Genomic DNA, 27,637 nt, shown 5'->3' with positions numbered 1-27,637 from the left:
ATGTCAACAAATAGCTGTCAAATTTCCGGTTTTGATAATTCTGGTATTACATGCTTGTTTTAATACAAAAAAAAAAAGAGAAAGAAAACAGAATTTAGTGTTAAGGGAAACGTTAAAAACAGATAAACTCCATATTTACTTTGGTAAACAAATATATTTTTTGAAGTTATTTATCATTGACATTTAATTATTAATTAAATATTGGTGAAATACTTAGACTTAGTCATATAGATTGCATCAGTTATATCTGGAACAAATGATACGTATTAGACATTCCTGGTTATATGGGTTCATCTTAGACAATGCTGCACAGGTTAGATAGATAGATAGATAAGATTTATTCTTGCAAATATATAGGTCATACTGTCACAACAAATATCACACATTTCTATAGCACATATCATAACACAGTTTAGATATCACAACCATTTTTTGGTGACTATAGTGTACTATTATGAAACACAGGATAACCTGTAAAAGCCTTATGGCTTATTTCCAACAGGAAATTTAATTTAGTTTGCGACTACATACCAAACCTCTTAATAAGTATTTATAATACTTTTTGATGTATATGAGCCGTGCCATGAGAAAACCAACATAGTGGCTTTGCGACCAGCATGGATCCAGACCAGCCTGCGCATCCGCGCAGTCTGGTCAGGATCCATGCTGTTCGCTAACAGTTTCTCCAATTCCAATAGGCTTTAAAAGCGAACAGCATGGAGCCTGACCAGACTGCGCGGATGCGCAGGCTGGTCTGGATCCATGCTGGTCGCATACCCACTATGTTGGTTTTCCCATGGCATGGCTCATATTATAGCAAATGACCACTTTAAATTCATCTGTCAATTTTATTTTCAGCATAAAGATGGCAAATTCACACTTCAGATACTTAGCAAAGAAGCTTGCTGATCGAAGACATGATCAGTATCTTCTGGATGCACAAGTGTTAACCCAGCAAAAACCTGTCGCTCTTCATAAACTTGTACTTGCCATATTTTCATCCCACATTCGGGAGTCTAATAAAAACAGCAGTGGACAGTGGGAGGTTTCAGCAGATGGGTATGGGGAATCAGATATTGAGAATCTGGTGGAATTTCTGTATGATGGGGATGTTGAAATTGGAGTCAGGGTCACAGAAATCATAAAATCACTGCATCTTGACTTATGTGTTGATCAAAGAATTCGTAAAAAGAAAGTTTCTAAAGGAGAGTCTGTACAAAATGTTGTAAATCTTGAGCTAAAATATTTGCGGAATCTAGTTTTCGAGATGGAAATTCCAAAATTATTGAAAGACACTAGACTATGTTCAGATGTAACTATTAGAATAGGAACTAAACTGTATGTCTGTCACAAAATCATGCTGGCTGCAATGTCTTCTTATTTCCAAGTAATGTTCACTTCTGGAATGAAAGAAGAAACTGACAAAGTGATTACTGTGCAAGGGATTGAACCTGAAACATTTTCTACTGTGCTCAATTATATATACACTGGGAAGAATCCACTGAACATATCTAATGCACAAGATCTGCTTTTGGCAGCAGTTTATTTGCAAGTAGAAACCTTACAAAACTTGTGCGAAGAATTCCTTTTAATGCAAATTGACACAAGTAACTGTGTTGATATCTGGAAACTTGGGACAGCATACAACTGCTCATTACTTGCTAATGGAGCATGGAAATTTCTCGTTGAAAACTACAACAACATAAACCATTTAAAGCTACAAAGAAACATGAATGTCACAGATGTTCAGAACCTACTGAGAGAAGATAATCTGAACATAAATGATGAAAAAGAAGTATTGCAATTTGCACTTGGCTGGGTTTCAAACAATGATCAACCAGAAAATCTTGGTAAATTGTTGCTCGAGGTAAGACTGTCCTTGGTAGATAGGACATACTTAGAGGAAATTTTAAAGAGTAATAAACTTGTGAAATCTCAAGTCGAAAGTCAGAAATTGATTCAGAATGCTTTAAAAGAGAAAAATACAAACACTTTGAAAGGGGATTCAACTTGTAATCCAAGAAAAGAAAAAGTTTTTGTTGTGTTAAAGAGAAGTTCAATGTTGTCTGGCGTAGAGGTGGGGTGCTATAGCCTATTGCAGAAGAAATGGTATACAATGGAACCAAACACTAAATGTGCAGGTGGAACAGGGTTCTCTACTTGTTCAACAGAAGATTCTATTTACATGTCAGGGGGGACCTCAATTCCTTACAGTTTTTACAAATTCTCCCTTTCTGAAAATAAATGGACCCAGCTTGCAGACATGACAACAGGAAGACATTCACATGCAACTGGGTTTGTAGATGGCGCTGTTTATGTCCTTGGAGGTTCAGGTGTGTCTTCAGAAGCTTTCACTGTATTGCAAAGTATTGAAAAGTATGATATTAAACAAACATGTTGGACGAAAGTTGGAAACATGGAAATTCCGACCTATGACTCCGCCTTTACAACAATCAAGTCCAGAGTTTATACTTTTGGTGGTTCAATTGGCAGTTTAGCAGGAGTTTATGTCAAGGACATTCAGTGTTTTGATACTATCACCCAGACATGCACAAAGTTGTATCATAATCTTCCATTCACCCTTAGTTTAGCGATGGCATGCAGTTCGAACAGAGACGTGTACATAACATGTCCAAATGGCAAAATGATTCACTACAACGAGGACTCAGCCCCAAGCACTATCAATGAAACCAAAGGGTCTCAGCTTATGGGTTTTGCTACTTTGTATCATCAAAATGCCATATACATCATGGGTGGTTATTCCATGATTGGAGAAACTGACGCCATTCACAAATTTGATCTTAACACAAAAAAGCAAGTGAAAGTATCACAGTTCAAACTGCCATTCAAAAAGGAGACAAATCAATTATTTGCAAGCTCAATGCATGTCAGTAGAAAGTTTCTAACTAATGAGTATATGACAGTTGAGGAGTCCATGAGAAAAAATTACAGTCCAAGATGGACAAATGTGAGAAACTGAACTTAAAAATACCAAGGTCCAAGGTTATAAAACAGAGGTTGAAGACCAGTCTCTAAATCCTGCCCTCCCATTGGTTAATTTGAAAATTGTTAACAGAATCAACCAATCAAACTGGGTCTATAACCTTGTGCCCTTGTCATTCAGAGAAAATTTAGAAGCTAAATACAAATAAAAATTCCGGATCCAAATTAATTTCATTATTAAACTAATAAAGATTCAGTTAAAAAGCTGTCAGTGCTTTCATGAAAATGTGTGCAATATTATGTTTCTTCTTTTTTCATCAGTAGAAAGCCATTTACAACAAATTTAATCTATTTTAATTTATTGTACTTATCATTACCAGGTATTCAATTCATTGACTGAATGATTTGCCAAATATTTTCTGATATTGTATTAAATGTCAGATAACATCTTTTATGTGGAAAGTTATTGCTTAATAAAATGACTGTGCTTTTCTTTAATCTGAGTAAAATGGTAGACATACGTATCAATGCATTTCATAAAAATCTTAACTCCCCCTGTAATGGTATTAAACAAAATACAAATGTATATCCCAAGGTGATCTACAGTACCTCATCAAATATTCAAGACATCAATAGTACTGGTGTTTACATATTGTATAGAGACAGCGTGCCAAATTCAGCTTCATTGATTAATTGACTAGACACGTAGTTACAAGAACTGTTCCATTTATCTGTATATTTTTCTGTAGGCATGCCAGCCATATTTGAAAAACTGATGAATTATAAGATACTTAATAAATTAGTGTGTTTATAAAATTGTTAAACAAGTTTGTTTATATTTGACAAACCAGTGTGTTTATATTTCATAACAGAATATTTAATAAACCAGTGTGTTTATTATGACATTTGATAAACAAATGTGCTTTTAAGCCATTTCATAAATCAGTGTGTTTATAAAATATTTAATAAACCGGCTGTTTGTTACATATTTGATAACAAGTGTGACCTTGACCTTAGACCTAGGGACCCAATTTTTGTGCATGACACTCTGTCTCATGATTGTGAACAATTGTGCCAAGTTACATCAAAATCCCTCCATTGCTCCGGACAAAGTTGTCATTCTTGTATCTGACCTTTGACCTATTAGTGTGACCTTGACCTTAGACCTGGACCTTGCGTATGACACTCTGTCTCATGATGGTGAACAATTGTGCCAAGTTACATCAAAATCCCTCTGTGCATGAAGATAAATGCTTCAGACAGTCATTCTTCAATTTGACCTTTGACCTCTAAGTGTGACTTTTGACCTTAGACCTAGGAACTGGTTCTTGAGCATGACACTCCATCTCATGGTGGTGAACATTTGTGTTAAGTTACATCAAAATCCCTCAGGCCTCTATGCCTGAAGAAGAAATGCTCCAGACAGTCATTCTTGTATCTGACCTTTGGCCTCCAAGTGTGACCTTGACCTTAGACCTAGAGACCTGTTCCTTGTGCAATACACTCCGTCTCATAATGGTAAACATTTGTGCCAAGTTACATCAAAATCCCTCCATGCATGAAGAAGAAATGCTCTGGACAAAGTTTGTGGATGCTGTCTGCCCGGAAAGGGCGTTCCCATAATATGTCCCGTCTTTCAGACAGGCGTATAAAAACCACTAGGCTTTATAACCCTTTGTAGCAATTTTTCATTAATTAACATAAACATATTTCTTGAGGTTCCATCAACAAGGTCCATAGTTGTAAATCTGGGTTTTCAGACCTGTCTTTGAATTAAGCCTTGCCAATGATCTGGACATGCACTCAACAGTCACAATGACATCTAATTAAATGTAGCTAAACACTTGTGTAAAAGTTAAGTTTCCCTGAACCAAGACAACTTTCAATGAGAAACTGTTCATAATCACTGAGTCTATGTATTTTGTATGATTATTTCTTTTGCAGGCAAGAGGAGGACGATTACATTGAAATGACAACAGCTTCATTTTTTGACTTGCACTGCATATTACATCATGCAGATACAATTTAGTCATACTTATGTTAGCTATAGCTTTAATGGCGGAGAATGAGGCCCCTCCGTACATTTTTTTTCAGTCAGGGGCAGGCATCTGGGTAGAACCACTGACCCCTTTGTCAAGCCAGTTGGCTGACATCCTAACATGATGACCTGAGCATGCTCAAATTCACCATGGTGTGGGGGCATGAGATTCAAAGTCAGCCACTAACTACTCTGCAATGGTGTTCCCTTGAAATGAAAAAAGAACCAACTTACAGTGCACACATGTAAATCACTTTAATATTAATTTTGTTTAAAATCAAAATTGTACAGCTATTTTGGAGGTATTACACTGATATAAAGTACAATAAATACAAAAATTGCAAAAACATTAATTACATAGATTCAAACGTATATTGTCACAACAATAGCTGCAATAGTTAAAAAATCTTTGAGAAAAACATTAACAATATATAGTAGATTATTATCACATGCATAATATTGTACAATATCATTTGGTCAACATTTCACAGTAATGTAAGCAAGATTTATTTAATATATTGCACCAGATATTGTATCTTCTTTCCTCAATTTTATCATCTTGGGCCTAGAATTGCTGGTTTGGGTCAAAATGGCTGTTCTGTTGGGATATAAAATTACAAATATAAAATGATTTTTGAGTCGGCTAAACGATGAAATCGTTTTGACGAGTCCTTGCTATCCAACGATTCTCTAAGTCTAAACGGACCAAATAACACAGTGAAGGGATGTAGTTCCATTAGATTTCTCAAACTTCAAACAGTTCACTGCATGAATGAAGTTAAGTTGTGTGAATTCCCTTTGTTATGACCAATATACGATGTAATCTGTCATATTTATGACTTGTAATTGTGCAATACTCGAATGTAACTCATTAAGCATAAATGTGCATTTTATGAATTGCGCAGGCTTACAAAGCTTGCGTAACATCCAGCGAAAGACAAAAAATAGTTCCACAGGGCTCCAGATAAGATGCGTATTAGCGTAAATTACGTATAGAAATAATGCAAATACGCATGTCTAATAATTTCTAAGCATATAAAAACGTATATAAAATTACGGAAATGCACACAATGCTTTTAAAAAAACAAAATCTGAATCGTCTAGATGCGTTAGGTAACATAGCCGATCCCGATCAGCCTTAATTCTCACACATTGAACGTATACACGCATCATATGATTTTTTATAAACTTTGCATGGGTTTCTACACACACACATGAATTTTGCAGTCAGTAAACGGATAAATTATCGGAAGAAGAAGCTCTTACTGGTTTGTTTAGTTACTACAGATATTAAAAATGATTTTAATTCTTATTTTTCGAGAAATAAACAAATCGGCGAAACATTAAATTGTATTTTCTTGTAGTTTTTGAAATCGAAAGTAGATCGTCTATGTTTGGCTGCGAAACGAAATAACTTTTTTATGAAAAGATTTAAATAAGAGGTAATTTAACCGTAAACTTCAATGTCAGATACTGCCAATTGCTGCTAAATGTCTTCGTATCATCACAATTTGTAAAATATATTGTTCAAACTGGAGAAAAGTGTAATCGTATCCGGATATAATATTTTGGGTAAATATCGAGCTGTGTTATGAAATTTTGAGAAAAAAACTAAAAACAAACTGAAACTGGTAGACTATACTGTCAGTACATCAATCATCAGCCGACTCAGGCCATTCAGGCCTTTGATTTGTTTTTGTTGGGTTTAACATCGCGGCGACACAAATATAGGTCATATTCCAGCTTTGACGTTGGAGGAAGACCAAAGGTGCCCATCCGTGGGCGGGCACCTGGGTAGAACCACCGACCTTCCGTAAGCCAGCTAGATAGCTTTCTTAGTGGGGCTCCAATCAATATTGATGAGGGGCAAGTGATTTGAAGTCAGCGACCTTAACCACTCTGGCACGGAGGCCCCTCTAACATAAAATTAATGTGATTTTTTCTGCCTCACTGGGATTAAATTTCATGCATTGACTCAATTTCACACTCAACCACGAAATTCATGCAAATTAGTCCCCAGCAAAAATTTATGATTTTGCAGTATCTACTGTTAAGACAGACTGTACCTTGAAATATTTTCGACATGATTAATACAGTAAAACCCGTTCTCTGTTAATCTTGTTGTGAAACAAAAGACTTTTACAATATGAAGCTATTAAATGAAATAGTTTTTCCTATCTTAACAGTCATCATTCCTTAAAGTTCTGATTATAAGTGCTGTCCAACCAGTTTTTACATTGAAAATGTATACACTTTCATGAAAAAAAAATATTATACTTTTATGTTTTAACCTAAAATACCATCAATACGTATACAAACACCATGCCCTAAGAAGCCAAAATATTCACTAGTTACGATATAAATGATAATATCGACAATGAAATGAACCAATCTGTCTGCGTTCATAGATGGCTTTTTATCACAGTTTCAACTGTATAAGGAATTTTATGTCACTCTATAGCTTATGCCTCTAACAGTCATAATCCAGTCCATTATAAATTCAAAATCACAATTCTCCCTCAGTCGTGTAGGTCTATTTGCTAAACGGTCCCTGATATCATCCACCTTGCTTATACAGTCCTTGTACAGCACATCTCTGTCAAGATCACCCTGTAACAAAAATACTCTGCATCAAAATATCTGCGATATCATGTTAATCAGTTTTGCAATGAGATATTCTGCAGAAAAACAATGCAACCACTCTAGAGCAACATCACTTGTAAGCCCAAATGAGCCGCGCCATGAGAAAACCAACATAGGTCAGGATCCATGCTGTTCGCAAACGGTTTCACTAATTGCTATAGGCTTTGAAAGCGAACAGCATGGATCCTGAACAGACTGCGCGGATGCGCAGGCTGGTCTGGATCCATGCTGGTCGCAAACCCACTATGTTGGTTTTCTCATGGCACGGCTCAAATTATATTTGTTGTACAGAGGCAATCTCCTATCAGTCACACCTTGCAGGTTTGAATTTGTGGTTAGACTTTGTGTGTGTAAATTACGTTTGTTTGTTTTGGTTATTTTATCATCATGACCGAACAATTATAGGACATATGGTGATTTTCCAGATTTTCATGGAGAAGGTGTTTTTCCCAGTATTATTTCAGGCACTGGCCCACACCTGGGTGGAACCACTGACATTCTACAAGCCAGCTGGATGGTGGCCCTTGTGTAATTTATGTACATACATACATATTGCACAGTACATGAAAGGAAGGAATAAACCTGTAAATTAATTTGAATGTTATGGACACACTAAAGATTTTCCTTGAAAATTAACTTCTCCTTAGTAACTACCTGTGCACAACAAACAAACCTCAGTCTTACTCTAAAGAGTTTGCACTGCAAAATCAAATTGGTGTCAGTTAAAACTAAAGTTATCACTGAAACTGATTAATACCCCATGATGTCACTTTGATAAAGGGAAGTTAAGTTCACTGAATATCATCTTGAAGATTTTACCCTTAGTATCATCTTGAAGAGTTAAACAACTGATGCTCGTATTATAAAAATACTTTCAGCAGTTTAGAAGATATTGCAAGAACACAAAATAAAACTACTTGATCTAGTATGACCTTGACCTTGAACTCAGTGACCTGCATGTGTGCTCTATAATATGTATATAATTGATGCAAGTTTTATGAAAATCTTTCCAGTGATTTAGGAGCTATGAGTGGAAAAATATTTGAATCTTGACCCTAAAGTGTGACCTTTACCTTAGACCTAATGATCTAGGTTTTGACAGTATCTCTTTGTAAAATGTTTGTGTAGTTATCTGAACAATCCATTACATGCTTTCTGAGATATGCCTTTTGAAAATTATTACAGGCAGACAGACCAACAGATTAACATACCTGTCTGCATTATGTAGCCTTTAATACTTTGTACCTTGAGGTATAATAAACACTCAAGTGGTGATATACTTGTAAACAAATGTCCCTAAATAGTAATTTTACAGCAAAGCCCTTGTTACAGGTTTTTCACTGACCTCTAACGAGGCAGTTCTGACCCTCATTATAAAATCTCTAGTTGAGCCAGTACATTTGACCGGAGGTGGAACGTTCTTCATCATATACTCTATACTGTCTAGTTTGTGGTATATCTGAAATAAAGATGTAGGCTGAGTAATCACTCAAATTTTCAAAATAGATTTATCACTAAAATTCAGACTGTTGATTAATTAAAACTAAAGTAAGATATATCAATTATGGGCAAACAACAGTTCTAAAAAGCTAATTTACTGTGGAATCATTTAATTTTGTGGGTATGAAATTTCGTGGCTTTGCCACAAAAGGCTATCATAGGTAACCATAGATTTTCACTTATAGTTTTGTTGACTGATGCAGCAACTAAATCAACAAAAAAAAATAGTGCCCTATAAATATCAATGATTTTACAGTACTTGATTTTGGACAACTTTGAACGGCTATGCTTCAAATAATAAAAAAAAGCAACAAAGTAAAATTACTGACTGCCATTGTTGGTCCTCTACCTTAAGACTAATCATCAAGGAGAATATTCATTTTGCCAGGTAATCAATCCCCTCTACCTACAGAGAGCTAATGAATCATCTGCAAATACACTTGAATAAATCTGTAATTTTACTATCATACTGAAAAGTAGTTTGGAGCTTAAATCTGTACCTGGTAGAAAAGTTTTCTTTCCTGTGGTGCATTTTTATGTTTTTCATTTTTGATCATCCTTATGTTGTTTTTGATGAGGCCCATGTACTGTTGAATGGCTCTCTCAGATATAAACTTCTCTTTCTGCTGACACAATGCTTTCCATGCTGGGCTCATGTAATTGTGGTCGTCTTTGTAAACTAACTATAATGCATAAACAAAAGTATTATTATTGGTATTTATGTAATTTGATTACACTTTTTAAAAGTTTTAAGCCTCCACCACAATTCATAGAATATGGTGATTTTAAGTCTCCAGTTTATATGATGGATGAAGAACCAAAATGGCCATTCAGGCAATATGGCAGACACCTGAGTAAAACCAAAAATATTTCGCAAGCAAGCTGACAGCTTCACAAAAAACTTACTTATTAGACAGACAAATCCTTTAATCTTGTAGGCATGCAATTTTATGATTTAAGCCAAGGTGGACATTTTGTGCCTTTCAACTTTTGAACATAAATAAGTCGGAATTTTACCCGTTTTTTGGGACTTAATTTTGTGGATTGACTCAACCATGTAAATTAGTTTCCCACAAATATTAATGATTTTACAGTATTTTGTGTGGATGTTAAAATTAATCGATTAAAACAGTTAAAAAACCAAAATGAGTGGTTTTTAATGACTTTTATTTAAGAAATAATTTATAGCAAAAGAGTGCCTTAACACTATTTATGCATGATGGGTTGTTATACGACGGGTGAAATTATTTGTACGACGTATTACTGCCCGAGTTCTTGGTCACAACAAAAACGTTGACGTCATCGCATGTTAACGTGACATCATTCTAGTGTAAGTGTGTTTTAACAGAGGCAAGCATATTAGAATTGTGTTTATAACAACCATGAAATCTATAAACATTTGTCATCCACAAATCAAAATTAAACCTTGAAACTGATTCCTAATATGTATTACCTCTAAGATGACAACACTGCCCTTCAGCAACATTTCAGCAAAACATCTGGCTTCATATGCCCCATACTCCACTTGCTTATTTGGTCCCCTGTTCTCAATAATCTCTGGTAACTGCTTGCAAGCTGTCAAATATGTCTGTAAAAAAATCAATAAATGCAAATATATGTATACTGGTAACTTTAACTTACATAAAATATAACATAAATCTCTAAGTAAGAACTACATGGTCTTTTACTGTCTATATTAAGTTAGTGGACCTTCTAACTTTTGCATTACAAGCTTACCATGCTACAGATTATCATACTGACTACAAACCTGCATTAGCTGTCACCTGCATTAAGCAGTCGCTTCCTTTAACACTGCGAAAAATATGTGCATATACGGGAGTATACGGTCCCGAATATGTCTAATATACGAATATCATATAAAAGGTATCTTTCCTGAAAGTATGATCAAAACCTACGCCTTAAACATACTTTTGGACCTTGACAATCCCTTACTTTGAATACTGACATAAACTGTTGAAATGTATTGATGCTAAGTATGAATGAACGGATCCATGTGAGAAAAACATGAATGTCCAATTAAAGAATATGGGATTCCAGTATATGGAATGTTCCATATACGGGAAAAATGTTTCTGTATATGCCCGTATATTAGGAGTATACGGAATGCGTACACTCCCGTATACGGAACCATTTTTCAGCAGTGTAAGCAGGCAATAGGCTTATTTTCCAAAATGACTTTCTGTTCTAATTTCAATCTGTCTTAAGTGGCCACCTGTCTTAAGCAGCATAGCTGGCTGCTTAATACAGGTTTGACTGTATTTATGAACTATGTATTTATTGATGTGCAGAAATAACAGTATAATGCCGGTAAGGACATAGTTCAAGAACAAACTCCATTCTCCAAAGACAGATGTCTTCTTTCCCATGATAACCTCTGTACAATTAACTCATTTTAATATTCCAAGCAATGCTTGCTTTTCAGAAGTTGCGCTGTAGTTATGATAGAGATGACTCATCATGAGTTTATAATAACGGTAAAATACCTCCGTATTTTCAGCATATATGATAACATAGTCTATATCACTGGTTGGTGTTGAGAGACCATACATGTAGCTTCCAGCGCGGGCTATCATCAGTATCTGCTCTGGTTTCAGGCCTGCCACCTGTCCTCCAATCTCCTCCAACAAACCCAGCATCTCCGATATTCCATCTTTTACACCTGGTAAAAATCAAACTTATTGGAAAATGAATTGAAACTATGAGTTCTTCTGTATTTCATCAAGTACACAGGAGGCACAGTGGTACAGGAGAGGAGCCTGAGACTGTTCAATCAAGTAGTAGCGGGTCTGAATCCCAGTGAGTGTGGAATTTGACTGTGGTCTCCATAATCCCTGAGCATGGCACATGTATTGATCAGAAGGCAAGGAAGCAGTCATAGAGCACAGTTCATGTAAATAGCAAAAACTTTTTCTCTACAATCAATGTAAAATGATAAACTTATATGCAGTACTAGTTCTTTGTCAATGTTTTTTTTTCAAAGCAATTAACTATTTCCTTTCATTTTCAGTACAAGACTGGTTGCTTACTTCTATATAAACAAATCAAGGATCAAGAAAATGTTGAAGATAGACCAGAACCTACATGTATTTGGAGTGATTGTCCTGCCCTTCAGCCTCATTTCCATATGCCACTTTCCCACAATGCCATGAACTTCCTCTGGTTTTGTAAAGTTATATTTTGGTGTCAAATGCTTGTCTACTTCCTCTTTCCATTCACAGAGTTTTACAAAAGCATCTTTCTTTGAAACATCAGGGTTCTGAAAAGATTTCAAAGTAAATTACAGTATTTTGATAGAACACTCCAGAGCACTGTCTGTCATCAATTTGATTTAATACTGTTAAAGCAAATATTTTCGCTGGGTCAAAATTTCACGAATTTGCAAATTTGAGTACGTACGTGAGGTTTAATATTCGGGATATTGTAAAAATGGTGTCATACTTGAATTTAAACTATACTTATGGTGAATATTTATGCCAGGATTAATTTGAATGAGATTTAGGGCCTCGCGAATAAAGCGAAAATTAAACACTCGCAAAAATTTCTGCTTTTACAGTAATAAAGGTGGTCAATCATGTTTAAGTTTAAGCAAGATTTTATGACACAGGAAATTGTTTTAACACCAATAAAAGATGTGAATAGGAATATTTCATTTTATCCAACAGCAATTATTAATCACTGAAATGAACTTTTGACTAGTTTACTTTTGTTTGGCAATTCGGTTAAAAAAACAACTGATCACAATGGGCATGTATAGAATAAAATGACCTTTTTGGCAAAGGATGTACACATACTGATTGCAGAGTGATAATATTGCAAAACAGGATGAGCAGGTAGTATGGTATATACTGCACATGATTATAAGACTAGACTGATACATATAAATATCAGGCATCTTACTTTGACACCATTAACATCTGAGCCACACCATGAGAAAACCAACATAGTGGGTTTGTGACCAGCATGGATCCATACCAGTCTGGTCAGGATCCATGCTGTTCGCTTTCAAAGTCTATTGCAATTAAAGAAACTGTTAGCGAACAGCATGGATTCTGACCAGACTGCGCAGATGCGCAGGCTGGTCTGGATCCATGCTGGTCGCAAAGCCACAATGTTGGTTTTCTCATGGCGCGGCTCATTTGTTAATAGAAATACCTTATTAAAGGGTAAATGACTATTGTTGGAAAGGTCATTATGAATCTGCCTAAGTTTTGTAAACAATGGTTTGATGAATTTAACATTCTTTACCTGTGACTGTTTCAAATACAACTGATTTACTTATTAAACTAACCCAGGATGCTAATTGTCAATACTGATATCTGTATGTGATTCAATTTACATGTTTTAGGCGGAATGTTAAATCTAACTCTGAAAATAAGTGATTTCAATAGCTCCATTACATCAGGGGAAGTAACTCTTTTTAAAATGTGGTACTATTAGAGCTCTTTATCTGACTTTGAGCTCTATAGCTAAAAAAAGTTACATCTTACATTGAATTTGTTTAAAACTTGCCTGATACATTGACTTCAGAATATCTAATGACTTATGGGCTATTTCTGGTGTTGAATTGAGATCTTCAAACTCTTCAGTACATGGAGGTAGATTGTTCACACTATTGTGTGCATGATGCATCAACCTAAAATAGTAAAAATCAATTTCCTACATTATCAAATAGTTTGCTGAAATATTTTTTCATATAACAATATGGTAGAGTATCACTGATAATTGTCCAAAATTACAGAGAAACACTGCCTGCTCCAGCACATGGGCTCACTGGAGCAATTTTTGGTCTCCAACCATTTTCCTTTTCTATGTTCAGATTGCTCAAAATCCAGGGTATCTCAAGCATTATGCTCATCTTCTTGTGACCTGCCTAATTGGTCATTTACTTTTCTGTTAAAATCAGAAATAGTTGCATCATATTAACATTTGCTAACTGATTGTTTCTGATTAATTTGGCAAAAATGAATCCTTGCGAAAACTAGGATTTACAATTTCTACCAGAAAACAAGTTTTTGAATACTGCTTTGTCTTTGGTACACATTTTTGACTTTGCGTTCAACTGACTGATTGAAGACTATAACAAAAGAAACCTCTACGAAGATTACATAAGTCTCATAAGAGGCTGTGAATTATTATTTTTAGACAAATCAGTTTATATGTAAACACCATCCGAAATGTATGGATCAGAGATTTTGATTGAGCTGGATTATAGTACAAACCTGAATGAGTCACACAGCTCTCTAAAGGTGGTAGAATCCTTCATTCGGAATTTTCCATCTTTCCCCTTTTTGCCAATACCACCAACTGACTGACCCCGACATGCCTCGAGAAAACCCCTCAATCCTGAAAAATGAACAATACACGGTAAGAAATCATGCCTTTAAATCTTGTAAAACGATCTAAGTTTTTGCTACTGTAAGAGAACACTATTTTCTTGAAATATAATAAATGACAGAAACCAGATACTTGCCAAAATATTAAGCTGACAAGTCTGTTTGTGGCACGGGCAAGTGTCCCTTACCTTATAAATATTTAAGAACGACAACATTACATATTGGGCAGATATTTTATGACAGCCATATAAAAGAACAAATAAATGCTCTTGTTTCAACAGGATTTAAAGTCCCACAAAAACTTGCAACCTTCCATCTTAAACACTGATGACAAAAAATCCAAGACACTCCTCTAATTGTTCTGTCAGTTATGGATCGGATCCTGTATCTACAAATTATCTTACCTGTAACTTTACTATGATGTAGTCTAGACCGCAGCTGTTTCCATTGTTCTGTCTCAAACAAAATAGCTGATTGCGGACAATAGAGTGCTTCAACATTACGAGTTCTACCCTTAGCAATAAACTGTACAAAATGGTAAAGTTCACAGGCATACATCCAATTCTGAAATAAATAATCCCCAAAGATTGTTTTTGTTTTATTTTTGAAGTTAACATGAACATAGTTTGGGTCATTTAGTACAATCTAGCTTCTTTAACCATTAGCCTGCTGGCGGCAAGTGACTCTGCCTTTGCGACCAGTGCAGACCAAGATCAGACTTCAAGCTGATCATGGTCTGCACTGTTCGCTATTCAGTCAGTAAATTTTCAGTGAACACCCCTTTGAATAATAAATGGTACTGCCCAAATTGAATGATGAACCAGTTCATTTTAGAAATTTAGCAGGACAAAGGTTAAAGGCATTATTTCAGACATGCGGGCCTGGATAGAGCCACCCAGCTTCAACAAGTCAGCCTGATGAGTTTTTACATGAGGACCTTACAGAGCTGGGGGCAAATGATCAGAAATTAGTAATCTTAACAACTGAGTCACTGCTACTTACACAATCTTCGAAGTTTGATTTATAAATCTCTGATTCACTGGCATATAAAATATTCTCTGGCTTAGCTCCTTTCAAACTATAAAACAAGTGAGTTTAAGAAATTATGTTACCATATCTACAACATTGGTCTGCTCTACAAGATGAGCACTGTGCGGTGCCATGAACCTTTCAAGTGTTGATTGGTACACTATAAATAGATTGTTATATTTTGCATGCTCTCCTCGCTCCTTCTGGGTGCATCCGTACCAAGGACAAGTTATCAAAGCTGCGAACACAATTTCTACTTCTTCATCTGAAATAATTTTTTTCATATATTTATAAAAAGGTCAAAATTTTATTTCATTTGAATATCAACAAAACTGTTACTACAATGTAAATTATAATTTAAATTGTTCATTTGCTATTTCAGTTCTTTTCATTTCCGTTCTTTTTCACTTATGTTCAAGGCCTCACTAAATTTATAAGCTGGTCACTGGATTTTCCATTAAAATTTTTAATCTGATAACAGTATGCATGTTGTGTTTCATTTCCTTGCTCTTGAATATGGACTGAAAATCACTGGATTTATAATTCAAATGACCAGCTTTTCAATTTAAACAATGAAGTATTCTGTTTACAAAGACCTTCAAATATTAAGGTAGCATAAATGTACATTGCATATACAAAATAAATCCACTATAAAATCCGTATTGTAAACTGTTTCTTATTAAAAAGTTAGTGAATGCAGACAAAATATCAGGGCTTCTTCCACTTAAATATTTTTTTCATTATCTTTAAGCTAAATGGTCATTTCCAACCAAAAATATTTTGTTCAAGATCATTTTTGATGAAATTATAGTCACCAGGTAGGAAACTATTTCAGAACCTTGTGCCATATTGTCATAATCAGATCATAAATTGCAAAGATGGGATACAATATGAACATGGACTGTTGGCTTCGATATTTAACCTTTACCCTGCTAAATTTCTATAATGGACTGGTCAATCATTTAATTTGGGCATTAACATTTAGATTCGAAGGGGTGTTCACTGAAAATTTAATGAATGAGTAGCGAACAGTGCAGATTATGATCAGCCTGCACAGATGAGCAGGCTGTTCTTTGTCTGCACTGATCGCAAAGGCAGAATTACTTGCTGCCAGCAGGCTAAAGGTTAAATTCCGGTCTGTCTATTTTGGCCACTTTGTGATTTCAGAAAATCCCTGAAAAAAAGATAAAGAAATCTAATGATTTGATAAGACATCAGAATTTGTCATGTAAAAAACTATTGAACGATGACTTATCAAATCAGTGATCAACCTTCAGCCTGCTGCTGCCAGGGCGGCAAGTTGTTTTCTCTTTGCGACCAGTGCAGACCAAGATCAGCTTGCATGGACGTGCAGGCTGATCATGGTCTGCACTGTTCGCTATTCAGCCAGTAAATTTTCAGTGAACACCCCTTTGAATAAGAACTGGTATTGCCCAAATTGAATGACGGATCAGTTCATTTTAGAAATTTAGCAGGGTAAAGATTAATCAGCAAATCACTTAATGTGTACTTAGATTCTTACCCTGAAAAGACTTTTTGATTAGCTGCGTAAAATTTTCTCTGACAGTATCAGTTAAAGATGATGGAACATGCATCAAGGTCAACTGTTTCAGTTCTTGAAGCCATGACTGGCTGACCTCTGGTGCTGTGACCTTGACCTCTGACCCTTCAAGGCTGGATTTGATAGACCTCAGATTCTCTAGTGTGTCCACACATTTCTGAAATACTGCAAAATATGTAGTCATTTTATTTTAGGTTTAGGAAAAAAATCAGATTACTGGTTTCAGTGGTTTGTTAGATTTCGGTTTCACAAATACATAAACGCTCCTGACAATCTGTTCACAATTCAACAAGACTGGTCTGATTTAACTACAATTCAACTTGAATTGCTTGAATTAGGATATTTCGAACACTGCCTTTTGCTTGAACTCATCGTCAGGTCCCAGCAAAGTCCCTATATAATGTGAATTGTTTGATGATTCCTACTACTGATAACTGGAACAAATTTTGACAGTCCCGCCGAGTTTGAGCGGACAAAGTTTGACTGTTAATGTCTTTCCTGTTTAGGATAAAGAAAAGATACATGTTTATGTAATAAAAACAGAAAAGAGTTAAAGAATTATGTGTGATCATTATTTGAACTAAGTGGTTCTCTACATTCTAACAATAATTGTGAAGTCACTGATATTTCTGCAGATTAATCTGCTAGGATTTTGTTGCTTTGTTAATCCACAAAATTGGATTTTAATGAAAAAGTGATATCTACTTTCCTGTAAAATTTGAAATTCAAATCCTGACTAATTAGTTGTTTCAGCTATTCACTGACACTAATTGAATGCCATTGTAGAATCTAATCAATACAAAAATTTGAGCCGCGCCATGAGAAAACCAACATAGTGGCTTTGTGACCAGCATGGATCCAGACCAGCCTGCGCATCCGCGCAGTCTGGTCAGGATCCATGCTGTTTGCTTTTAAAGCCTATTGGAATCGGAGAAACTGTAAGCGAACAGCATGGATCCTGACCAGACTGCGCGGATGCGCAGGCTGGTCTGGATCCATGCTGGTCGCAAAGCCACTATGTTGGTTTTCTCATGGCGCGGCTCATATATAAAAGATCTTAACTTAGCCATTTGGCTGCAGCTTGCAGTTTGGGAGCAGGGAGTCTAACTGGACAAAGAAAGGTATTAAAATATATGTATGTCCTTTGTTTAGCTATTTTCTCCCTGGCTTCATACCCCAGAGTATATAAGCTGCCCAAATTGTCTCATTACTTGCTCTAACATTCTCCTCTACTTGTTTATTCCTTACACACAAATACTTTTTAAATATTCATGTAGTACAATTGTACTACGTAAATGTTTCATATACATGTACCTGTGTCATCTATTTGCTCTTTGTTTTGTTTCACATGAATATATAATCTTTCCACTGCCTGCAGGGCTTCACAACTTGCTCCAACACTCACATCCATTTGTTTATTGCCAACAGTTAATTAGAACTCTGAAAGATAAAAAACTGTTAATGAAAGATTATTTAAGTGTTTTAGAATTTCATTTTTCATTTCCATAAGACTAATTCTATGTAGTATAAGTTCCCTAAAAATGAGCTGTCTACACCTGAATGGTTGATACAAACTAACATATTTCTGGAATTTTACCCGTTTGTACAGAAAATACAGCCATTTAGTATCTGTTACATTGAAATATGGAAGTGGCTATTCGTATGGTCCCATCCGAATAGCCTCTCAGGCTATTCGTATGGCTCTCCTGTACAAATAGTGAAATAGCCCGCAGGTGGCTATACGTATGGCAGTTTTGTATTACATTGTACTGAAGTCATTCAACAGATTTCTTTACTTTTCAGTTGCAAGTATTTCAGAAGTATTTATAACTCTTTAATCCCTGAAATATTAAAACTTATTTATAGATAGCTTTGTACTCAAGTAGTAAAATGAATTCAACAATTTATGAGCACAATTCATATTAAAATAACTAAATTCTTCAGTCTTGAGAAAAATACAAAACCGAAAAAATAAAAATCTAGTTCTGATTACAGCATACAAAGTGCTAATTACTATCAATAAATGAATAATTCATCAAATTTGCTATTGTGTTTTTCTCCGGATTAAATAATTATAAATAATTCTGTTTCCTATTTTCTGTCATTTACAATCTAAAACGATAAAACACTATTAAAATTTCATATTCAACAAGCCTCCAACCCGAGTGAGAGCTATTTATAAATAAAATATTTACAAAAACACGTAACATAATGGCAACTTTTTTTCACAAGAACAATTTTAATTCATCGGTCCCGAAAAAAGCGAGAATTTGATAAAAGCTTCCAATTTCAGAGTACAAACTGCAATTTTTGTTTATCGAATTTATGATCGTATTTTTCCCTGAGATTAAACAGTTTTGAACAGGTGGGATATTTCCCCTGGATTGAGAGACACGATCTAAGCACTGTCTCTTGTTTGAAAGACAAAATCGAAAGACTGTATTTAGCTTAAGTGTTGAAAAAACATGAAATCATTATAAAAACAATCATTTCATTACAGTCGCATTATTTATTCATTTAAACAAAACTTGTCATAGAAGTTTGCTTAAGGTATTAGATCACTAATAGGGAACCTCCTTTTTGAAGAGTATTCAATTCCTACTTTAAACCTAGTTTTACTGCAATTCTTAGGGGTGCGTAGGTTCAAGCCCTATTGGGACCAAATTTTTTTTCTCCTTATTTTCCTTTTTTTCTAGTAAGTTTTTACTTCTTTCAAGACTTATTATTGATTTCTTGTACAAAAATGGAAAAAGATGAATCTTATAATCGATTTCTTGGTGTTCAAAGTGAATTTACTACTTAAACAGAAGGGGTAGAGTTATACATATTTAAAAATATTGAGTTACACGCAGTGAAAGTTCTCTATTTTGCTTTCACTCTTAGATTATATATTGTGGAAGAAATTTAGGTAGGTTTTACGTCTGCCCTAAGGTTATTTTTAAATGGAGTAAGCAAAATTCAAAACAGAACACAGCATTCGACCTTATTTTTTCAATGTTGAAGTATGAATTCTGTCTCATTAAATTCGTTTACTTGAGGCACCATAGAAAAAATGACATTGACATTTTTATTTTGTGTTTTATAATTGTTTACCAACAGTTTGATGTTTCTTTTATTAAAATTAATGGTAAAATGAGTTCTCTGCAAACGTTTTGGATAGTGGCTATCTCTTTGAAATTTGTCTCTACTTGAGCTTGAGGAGATACCATAAGTTATACAAAATTTATAAAAAACGGCACGGTAAAAGTTGTTTAAAAATTGCGAAATAGTGCAAAACACGGTTTCCTTTCAGAATATACCAAGCAAAGGCCATTTTGTAAACATTACTATTAGTGCCCTAATACCTTAAGGAGGTAGGTTACCTTGTTACAAGGGTAAATTCAAATTAGTTTAACCGCAGCAATTTTTTGTATTTCGTGTAATTTAATGTTTTGAGTGCTACAAACTTAATTTCTTTTATCTCTGGCCCTTTCAAGTACAATTTTTATACAGGTTTGAAGAACATGACCCTCTAAAGGTATTTTATATAGAAAGAAGAAGGAAAATACGTATATTTTACAGTTTTCAGTGCATTTTGGTTTCATTGTTATCCGTAGAAGTCTGCATAATTAATAATTTTACTAGCATGCGCGCTAGCTTTCTAATATAAGCTTAAAATATATACTGGTATGTCGCGGGATTCGTGTTTCCGTGGTAACGCATTTTCTCTCATTTTTAAACAACTATGTATGAAAACGGGTTTTTCGATGGCTTCAGTGCCATTCTGTAAATGACCAACATGGAATATTTGGGAAATCTTATTAACAACATACCAAGCACTTTACATGGTACCCTATTTTTCTTAAAGTTTAAAGTAACCATAGCAACAGAGGTGTTTAAAATAGCTTATATCTTGCTTTTTATCATAATTTCTTATAAAAAATATTAAATAAGATTAATCTTTCTTGCTAATGTAGCTTTAAAACATGTTAATTCTAACGTAAGTAATATTTTCGTGTTATTTGCATTTATTTAAACAAATTTCACAGCTTAAAATACTAACAGCAGTACCCCTCGTCTGACATTTTTTATGGAAAAACCGTTCTGCATGTTGCTATTATTATTATGGACATTGTTGAAATGAAAATAAAATGCCGAAGCTGTGTTCCTTAAATAGACCAGTGTCGACGCTTTTGAATTTTATATTTAGATATATAGGTCACGGGCTTCGTTTCCATGGAAACACCAATTTAATTCATGAAACCACAATTTTCTAGTGAAATTTGAACAGTTTTAGAACTTAGTTTTAATAAATAAGTAACAAATTATCAACGGAAACTGAAAAATAGGTATTACAAATCAAACTGCCCAATATCTATTTGAAAATGGCCGTATTAAGTAACCTTTCACCCAGCTATATTCCCAATAACATTGGTTACCACCATTCATTTTCTTACATTCCGCATAACATTTTAATATAACTATATAGAAGAAGCAAAATATTGATTATTATTCAGAGCGAAAGACACATAAAAAAGTATTTCAGTAAATAATGGCTGTTTAAAAATAGTTCAAATAAAAAAAATGCACAGAATTACGTACTTTCAAAATAAAAGCTATTTATTTTGCGCGGTAACTGACACGTGATGTCATGACGTCATTTTAAAGCAACAATGTTTTGAAGCATTTCTGTAGCAATTTATTGATTATTTCTGCATTATTAAACTATTAAGCATCAGATCGGAGACAGGTTCATGATTTTTTTTCCTGAAGAATGGATATCAAACACATTTGGTTTGTCGTAAATGTCGTCGTAAATCGTCACGTTAGCTTCCGGTTGGGCATGCGCACATACAAATATGAAGGTCACCTACCTCCTTAGGTGGCAGGGGAGCGGTTTCGTAGTTTGGCCCCGGTCGATTTTCTGTATAAACAGGACAGGGTAGATATAAAGGCATATCTATCTTACTGGTTATTTATCATTATTAATTCTTTAATATATCTGGGGAATGAGGAACGGTTAATGATTCTACACGGTGGGTGTTTTAAAATTCCTAGCTCCGTACTTCCGGTTGAGGCTAAAACATAAACATCAGAACAAAAAGTCGACCAGACGCTCGGCTGTTATCCATCCACTTTTTTTCAAGTGAAAATTAGGGAAATAAAGTGGTGGTTGGGAGACACATTCCACACCACCTGGGTATGCATCTATGTTCGCACTATACATATATGCTACGAAATTGGATTTAAAAATACAAAATGGATGAATGACAGAGTTCAAAGTGAGGCCCGGTTAGGCTAATTTTGGTCTATAAATTTTGGGTGATTTGGCCAATTTTCACTACATCTGGCATGGAAAGCGACAGGTGCACTGTACTCCCCTGCCACCTTAAGGAAAATAGACAAATTTCCAAACCACTCAAATATTGACTTTTTGCATGTATTTAAACCCATTACGGAGTGAACTGTAACCTATAGTGGTTTTTATTCATTTCTGAGTACTAAATTCGGCCTAGCGAGTCCCAAAATGGCAGTAGGTGGCCATATAAGTACGGTAATCTGCATTTGTATACCAACATTATGTTAAAAGTACATGGTTTTAACATTTGAAAGGCTTTAAAATGTAAATATCATGTGAAATTAACTTTAAAGGCAGTAAGTAGTTTTTCGGGGTTACTTTGATTCAGAATGCAAATTTTGGCTGACTTTTGCGTGGAGGGGTGGGCACTTTTGTTGGCTTATTCACCGGCTATCTTGCAAGGTACGGCAACACTTTTTGTTCAGTTGATATCACTATAAGTGTCTTAGGATTCAGGACAGGTTACATTTTATTTCATTTAAACATCTTAAAAACTTAAGGAAAATAGACAAATTTCCAAACCACTCAAATATTGACTTTTTGCATGTATTTAAACCCATTACGGAGTGAACTGTAACCTATAGTGGTTTTTATTCATTTCTGAGTACTAAATTCGGCCTAGCGAGTCCCAAAATGGCAGTAGGTGGCCATATAATAATGAAGCTAAGGACCCCCAGCCAGTAGGATTCGTATCATAAAACGGCCAAAAGAAGAAATTAGTGCCTAGATAATGACTTTTCATGCCATTTTGTTTAAAAGCAACACATGTGTCTATATCTAGCAATGCCATTAAGCTATATAGTGGCTGGGGTGGCCCCAAAGGATGGATGGGTGACCTTTAAAGGGTGTCCCGATAGGATAAGTACGGTAATCTGCATTTGTATACCAACATTATGTTAAAAGTACATGGTTTTAACATTTGAAAGGCTTTAAAATGTAAATATCATGTGAAATTAACTTTAAAGGCAGTAAGTAGTTTTTCGGGGTTACTTTGATTCAGAATGCAAATTTTGGCTGACTTTTGCGTGGAGGGGTGGGTACTTTTGTTGGCTTATTCACCGGCTATCTTGCAAGGTACGGCAACACTTTTTGTTCAGTTGATATCACTATAAGTGTCTTAGGATTCAGGACAGGTTACATTTTATTTCATTTAAACATCTTAAAAACTTAAGGAAAATAGACAAATTTCCAAACCACTCAATATTGACTTTTTGCATGTATTTAAACCCATTACGGAGTGAAACTGTAACCTATAGTGGTTTTTATTCATTTCTGAGTACTAAATTCGGCTAGCGAGTCCCAAAATGGCAGTAGGTGGCCATATAATAATGAAGCTAAGGACCCCCAGCCAGTAGGATTCGTATCATAAAACGGCCAAAAGAAAAATTAGTGCCTAGATAATGACTTTTCATGCTATTTTGTTTAAAAGCAAACATGTGTCTATATCTAGCAATGCCATTAAGCTATATAGTGGCTGGGGTGGCCCCAAAGGATGGATGGGTGGCCTTTAAAGGTTTCCCGATAGGATAAGTTACGGTAATCTGCATTTGTATACCAACAATTATGTTAAAAGTACATGGTTTTTAAACATTTGAAAGGCTTTAAAATGTAAATATCATGTGAAATTAACTTTAAAGGCAGTAAGTAGTTTTTCGGGGTTACTTTGATTCAGAATGCAAATTTTGGCTGACTTTTGCGTGGAGGGGTGGGTACTTTTGTTGGCTTATTCACCGGCTATCTTGCAAGGTACGGCAACACTTTTTGTTCAGTTGATATCACTATAAGTGTCTTAGGATTCAGGACAGGTTACATTTTATTTCATTTAAACATCTTAAAAACTTAAGGTGGCAGGAGAGCGGTTTCGTAGTTTGGCCCCGGTCGAGTTTCTGTATAAACAGGACAGGGTAGATATAAAGGCATATCTATCTTACTGGTTATTTATCATTATTAATTCTTTAATATATCTGGGGAATGAGGAACGGTTAATGATTCTACACGGTGGGTGTTTTAAAATTCCTAGCTCCGTACTTCCGGTTGAGGCTAAAACATAAACATCAGAACAAAAAGTCGACCAGACGCTCGGCTGTTATCCATCCACTTTTTTTCAAGTGAAAATTAGGGAAATAAAGTGGTGGTTGGGAGACACATTCCACACCACCTGGGTATGCATCTATGTTAGCACTATACATATATGCTACGAAATTGGATTTAAAAATACAAAATGGATGAATGACAGAGTTCAAAGTGAGGCCCGGTTAGGCTAATTTTGGTCTATAAATTTTGGGTGATTTGGCCAATTTTCACTACATCTGGCATGGAAAGCGACAGGTGCATAGGACCGGAGGGTCGTCTTTATGTAGTCTATAGTGTCTGCAAAAGTCCATAGTAGTTTCAAAGAAAAATAAGCAAAAACGAGATTTCTATGGATATTTCAACACTGGTACCCACACGTCAATGTGGAATTCGCAAATCTGTACTCCCCTGCCACCTTAAAGCTTTATAATGCTTAAACAAAATTCCCAAGTAATTTGGATTTTGGAAATTATATTTGAAATAAATTTGCGCATTCTAAAATGAGAGTTTTAATTTTTCTTTCATTGATTTTCATTGCTTAAGCTAATTTGAGTCTTCCGATCGAAAGACATTTTGCCTTTCGAAAAGAGACGTTGTTTCGATCAAGAGAATGTCTCTCAATCAAGGGGAAGTCTCCGACCTGTTAAATACTTCTGAAATAATTGCGGCTGAAAAGTAAAGAAATCGGTTGAAAAATATATTGGTTGAATGACTTCAGTACAATGTAATACAAAACTGCTTGTACGAATAGCTACCTGTGGGCTATTTCACTATTTTGTATGGGAGAGCCATACGAATAGCCTGAGAGGCTATTCGGACGGGGCCGTACGAATAGCCACTTCCTTTAAATTTACAAATCTTTGTAGGAAACTGGGAAAGATTTAGGGACAATTTCTTTCCCTTTAATCAACAAGAATGTCAAACTGTCACAATATACGTCTGTCAGAATAATCCTGTAAAAAACAGACAGACAGATACATTTTTCACACTTGAACACAACAGAGAAATACATGTATAAACTGATATTGATAAAATAAAAATTTAAAATCACTAAAAATTTCGCTCTCAAACACACACCTTACAAATTAATCAGTTCCGACGTATAAAGTCACTATCAATTTAATAAAAAATTATGCTCTGAAGCATATTCTTTCTACTGTATCAATGAAATTAATTTTGTAATTGTTGCACAAGTGTAGGAAAATTTTACTATAACACCGACCAAACGTAAACATCCGGGTACGAAATTATCTGAAAATTTGTGCAATGTCAGTGGAAGAATTTCCATGCCAGAAAATACTTTGAAGGCTAATGATGATAAAAATGCCTTCAGATGTTTGGGATTATTATCAGACAACAGAAGAATAGGTATTTCTTGTCCAAGACATTTTATGTCATAGCAATATAAGGCATAATTTATGTTTATGCGTTTCGTTCTTAGACGTTACGTACCTGTAATCATCTGATAATCAAGTTAGACCTGCAGTTAATTGGTTTGATTTTACTTGTACAATCTCAGAATAACAAGGCAATGATACAACGTTTCTGTATCATTTTTTTATTTTTTATTATCAGTCAGACTGAGAAATCTATTTCCATCACATGTTTTGCAGGTCCATATCACTGGCACTAGGACTGCAAATGTTGCTTTCACTCATTCTCACGAGAATTGGGAAAACGGCCATACCTAAAAACAACAAAATGGAATTGTTCCATATATATTTATTTTATATGGAACTAACTGATCGAACATTGAATAAAACATTGTGAAAAACTTTCGAACAACATTTAGAAAACAAAAAAATTATGACACATTGAAAATACAGCATGAGATTGCCTATTTTGCGTCCAGTAATGTACGCTACATGTACACGTATTGACAAGAATACCTTATACTGTAATTGAAGCATATAATTGTAGGCTATAAACGACTGTAATAACGAAAGGTATAGCAACGCCTGTTGTGGAACAAGATATCTTACAATAAACATTTATATAATATTCATTTAGAAATATCCAAAGAAGGTGTATATAATGTGCTTGATAAAAATATTGTGTACATTTGAAAGTTACCTTGTTTCAATGTATATGATTTAGATGAATGTGACATAATTTTTAAAATAACCTCTTAAACAGATAGGATATGGTTTATAATTGAATATAATAACATTTGAATACTTGAAAGTTCGTATCCTATACTGTACTGATACGTTTTGATATTAGATCTAATTGTATCGGACATTACATGGATTATGTAACAGACACTATACCGGTTATTCCATTTAATAATTACTATATATCCATTCAAACACATAAATTTGGTTATTATGATATCATCAATTGTTTAACATATGTTTTGCAACATTATTGGTAAACATTTTACGCATGAATTCTCTTGGATAATGCAAATATACACACTATTACACTAATTAACACATATTTTATGTTTTCTACTCCATTATAAACTTTAAAAAGAAACAGGTTTGCCAACAACATCGAACAAACAAATCAACAATAATAACAATTTCAATCATAAAGCTATCAATATGAATACAAGCTAAACATTTATAAAAATTTTGGGGTATCGGACATTACTTAATTCTAGAAATTAATAGATATGTTGTTTTGTTGGTCATATAATCAATTAACCTGACCTTTATAAGATCTAACTTCTATTTGCATATAACTGCTCACATTTCTCCTCATCAGTATCTACTAGTTTGTACATTCGCTTTGTTTTTCCAGTTCCTATAGGTGTTTGAATAGCACACAAAATATCCCTCATTGCAATCCATATCTTGTCAGCTTGCCTCGGCCACTGATATAATTCCTTTTTCTTCACCATAAAGGATATTTCAACCTCGTCATCTTCGTCATCGATATCCACCACCCTCCCAACATACCACCCGGTCTCATACACTGCTGCAACGTAATCATCAATGGTAATATGTGTATGTGTTGCAATATGTGTGTCCAAATGTTTTTCGGGTTCAGTTTGGTTTCCAACTTCTGTATTCCGTTTACGTGTTCGTTCTTGTCTCCATGTGTTGCAGCGTTCACCTGACAAGCAAAGCTGACAGTAACAGCTTGTTTCTTTCACTAAGACGCTAGATTGTCCATTTCCAACAACTGCATGGAGTTTCATTGTTCCTTTGACC

General features: G+C 34.8%; 3 protein-coding genes across 7 annotated transcripts in view; 2 read left to right on the top strand and 1 right to left on the bottom strand.

Annotated features, from left to right (window-relative positions):
• The first annotated feature begins 1 nt into the window (after position 1).
• On the top strand, positions 2–5,232 carry LOC123563824 (ectoderm-neural cortex protein 1-like). Its single transcript, XM_045356862.2, has 2 exons — positions 2–143; positions 859–5,232. The coding sequence occupies exon 2, from the start codon at positions 866–868 to the stop codon at positions 2,978–2,980; it is 2,115 nt and encodes a 704-aa protein (XP_045212797.2). The 5' UTR covers positions 2–143; positions 859–865; the 3' UTR covers positions 2,981–5,232.
• Positions 5,222–25,717, bottom strand: LOC123563823 (uncharacterized). 2 transcript variants are annotated; one of them, XM_045356861.2, is made up of 13 exons: positions 25,562–25,717; positions 18,383–18,508; positions 17,030–17,233; positions 15,591–15,772; positions 14,883–15,042; positions 14,365–14,488; positions 13,655–13,778; positions 12,227–12,401; positions 11,629–11,804; positions 10,578–10,712; positions 9,625–9,807; positions 8,970–9,083; positions 5,222–7,591 (listed from the first exon to the last, which is right to left on the bottom strand). In XM_045356861.2, exons 2-13 carry the CDS (start codon positions 18,477–18,479, stop codon positions 7,427–7,429), a joined length of 1,839 nt encoding a protein of 612 aa, XP_045212796.2. In that variant the 5' UTR covers positions 18,480–18,508; positions 25,562–25,717; the 3' UTR covers positions 5,222–7,426. The 2 variants fall into 2 exon arrangements, with proteins under 2 accessions (XP_045212796.2, XP_053392410.1); XM_053536435.1 differs by having other exon boundaries at positions 25,557–25,675.
• Positions 25,715–27,637, top strand: part of LOC123563822 (von Willebrand factor A domain-containing protein 5A-like) — a 34,307-nt gene continuing 32,384 nt past the window's right edge. For all 4 annotated transcript variants that reach the window (XM_053536428.1, XM_053536430.1, XM_053536429.1 and 1 more), the window contains exon 1: positions 25,715–25,847. In XM_053536428.1, the coding sequence (XP_053392403.1) occupies positions 25,766–25,847 (82 nt within the window). In that variant the 5' untranslated portion in view covers positions 25,715–25,765. The remainder of the gene's footprint in view (positions 25,848–27,637) is intronic.

This window comes from Mercenaria mercenaria, chromosome 2 (genome assembly GCF_021730395.1).
Source record: "Mercenaria mercenaria strain notata chromosome 2, MADL_Memer_1, whole genome shotgun sequence".
Classification (NCBI taxonomy): domain Eukaryota; kingdom Metazoa; phylum Mollusca; class Bivalvia; order Venerida; family Veneridae; genus Mercenaria; species Mercenaria mercenaria.
This window is presented reverse-complemented; position numbering and strand designations above follow the sequence as displayed.

Excerpts from the sequence above, each read along its gene's own strand:
- LOC123563823 (XM_045356861.2), bottom strand. The coding sequence starts at position 18,479 with ATGGATGTGAGTGTTGGAGCAAGTTGTGAAGCCCTGCAGGCAGTGGAA. Across the intron at positions 11,805-12,226 it reads GACAATCACTCCAAATACAT|GTGTAAAAGATGGAATATCG; the intron begins GTAGGTTCTGGT and ends GATTTTTACCAG. Across the intron at positions 10,713-11,628 it reads TATATGCTGAAAATACGGAG|ACATATTTGACAGCTTGCAA; the intron begins GTATTTTACCGT and ends ATTTTTTTACAG.
- LOC123563824 (XM_045356862.2), top strand. The coding sequence starts at position 866 with ATGGCAAATTCACACTTCAGATACTTAGCAAAGAAGCTTGCTGATCGA.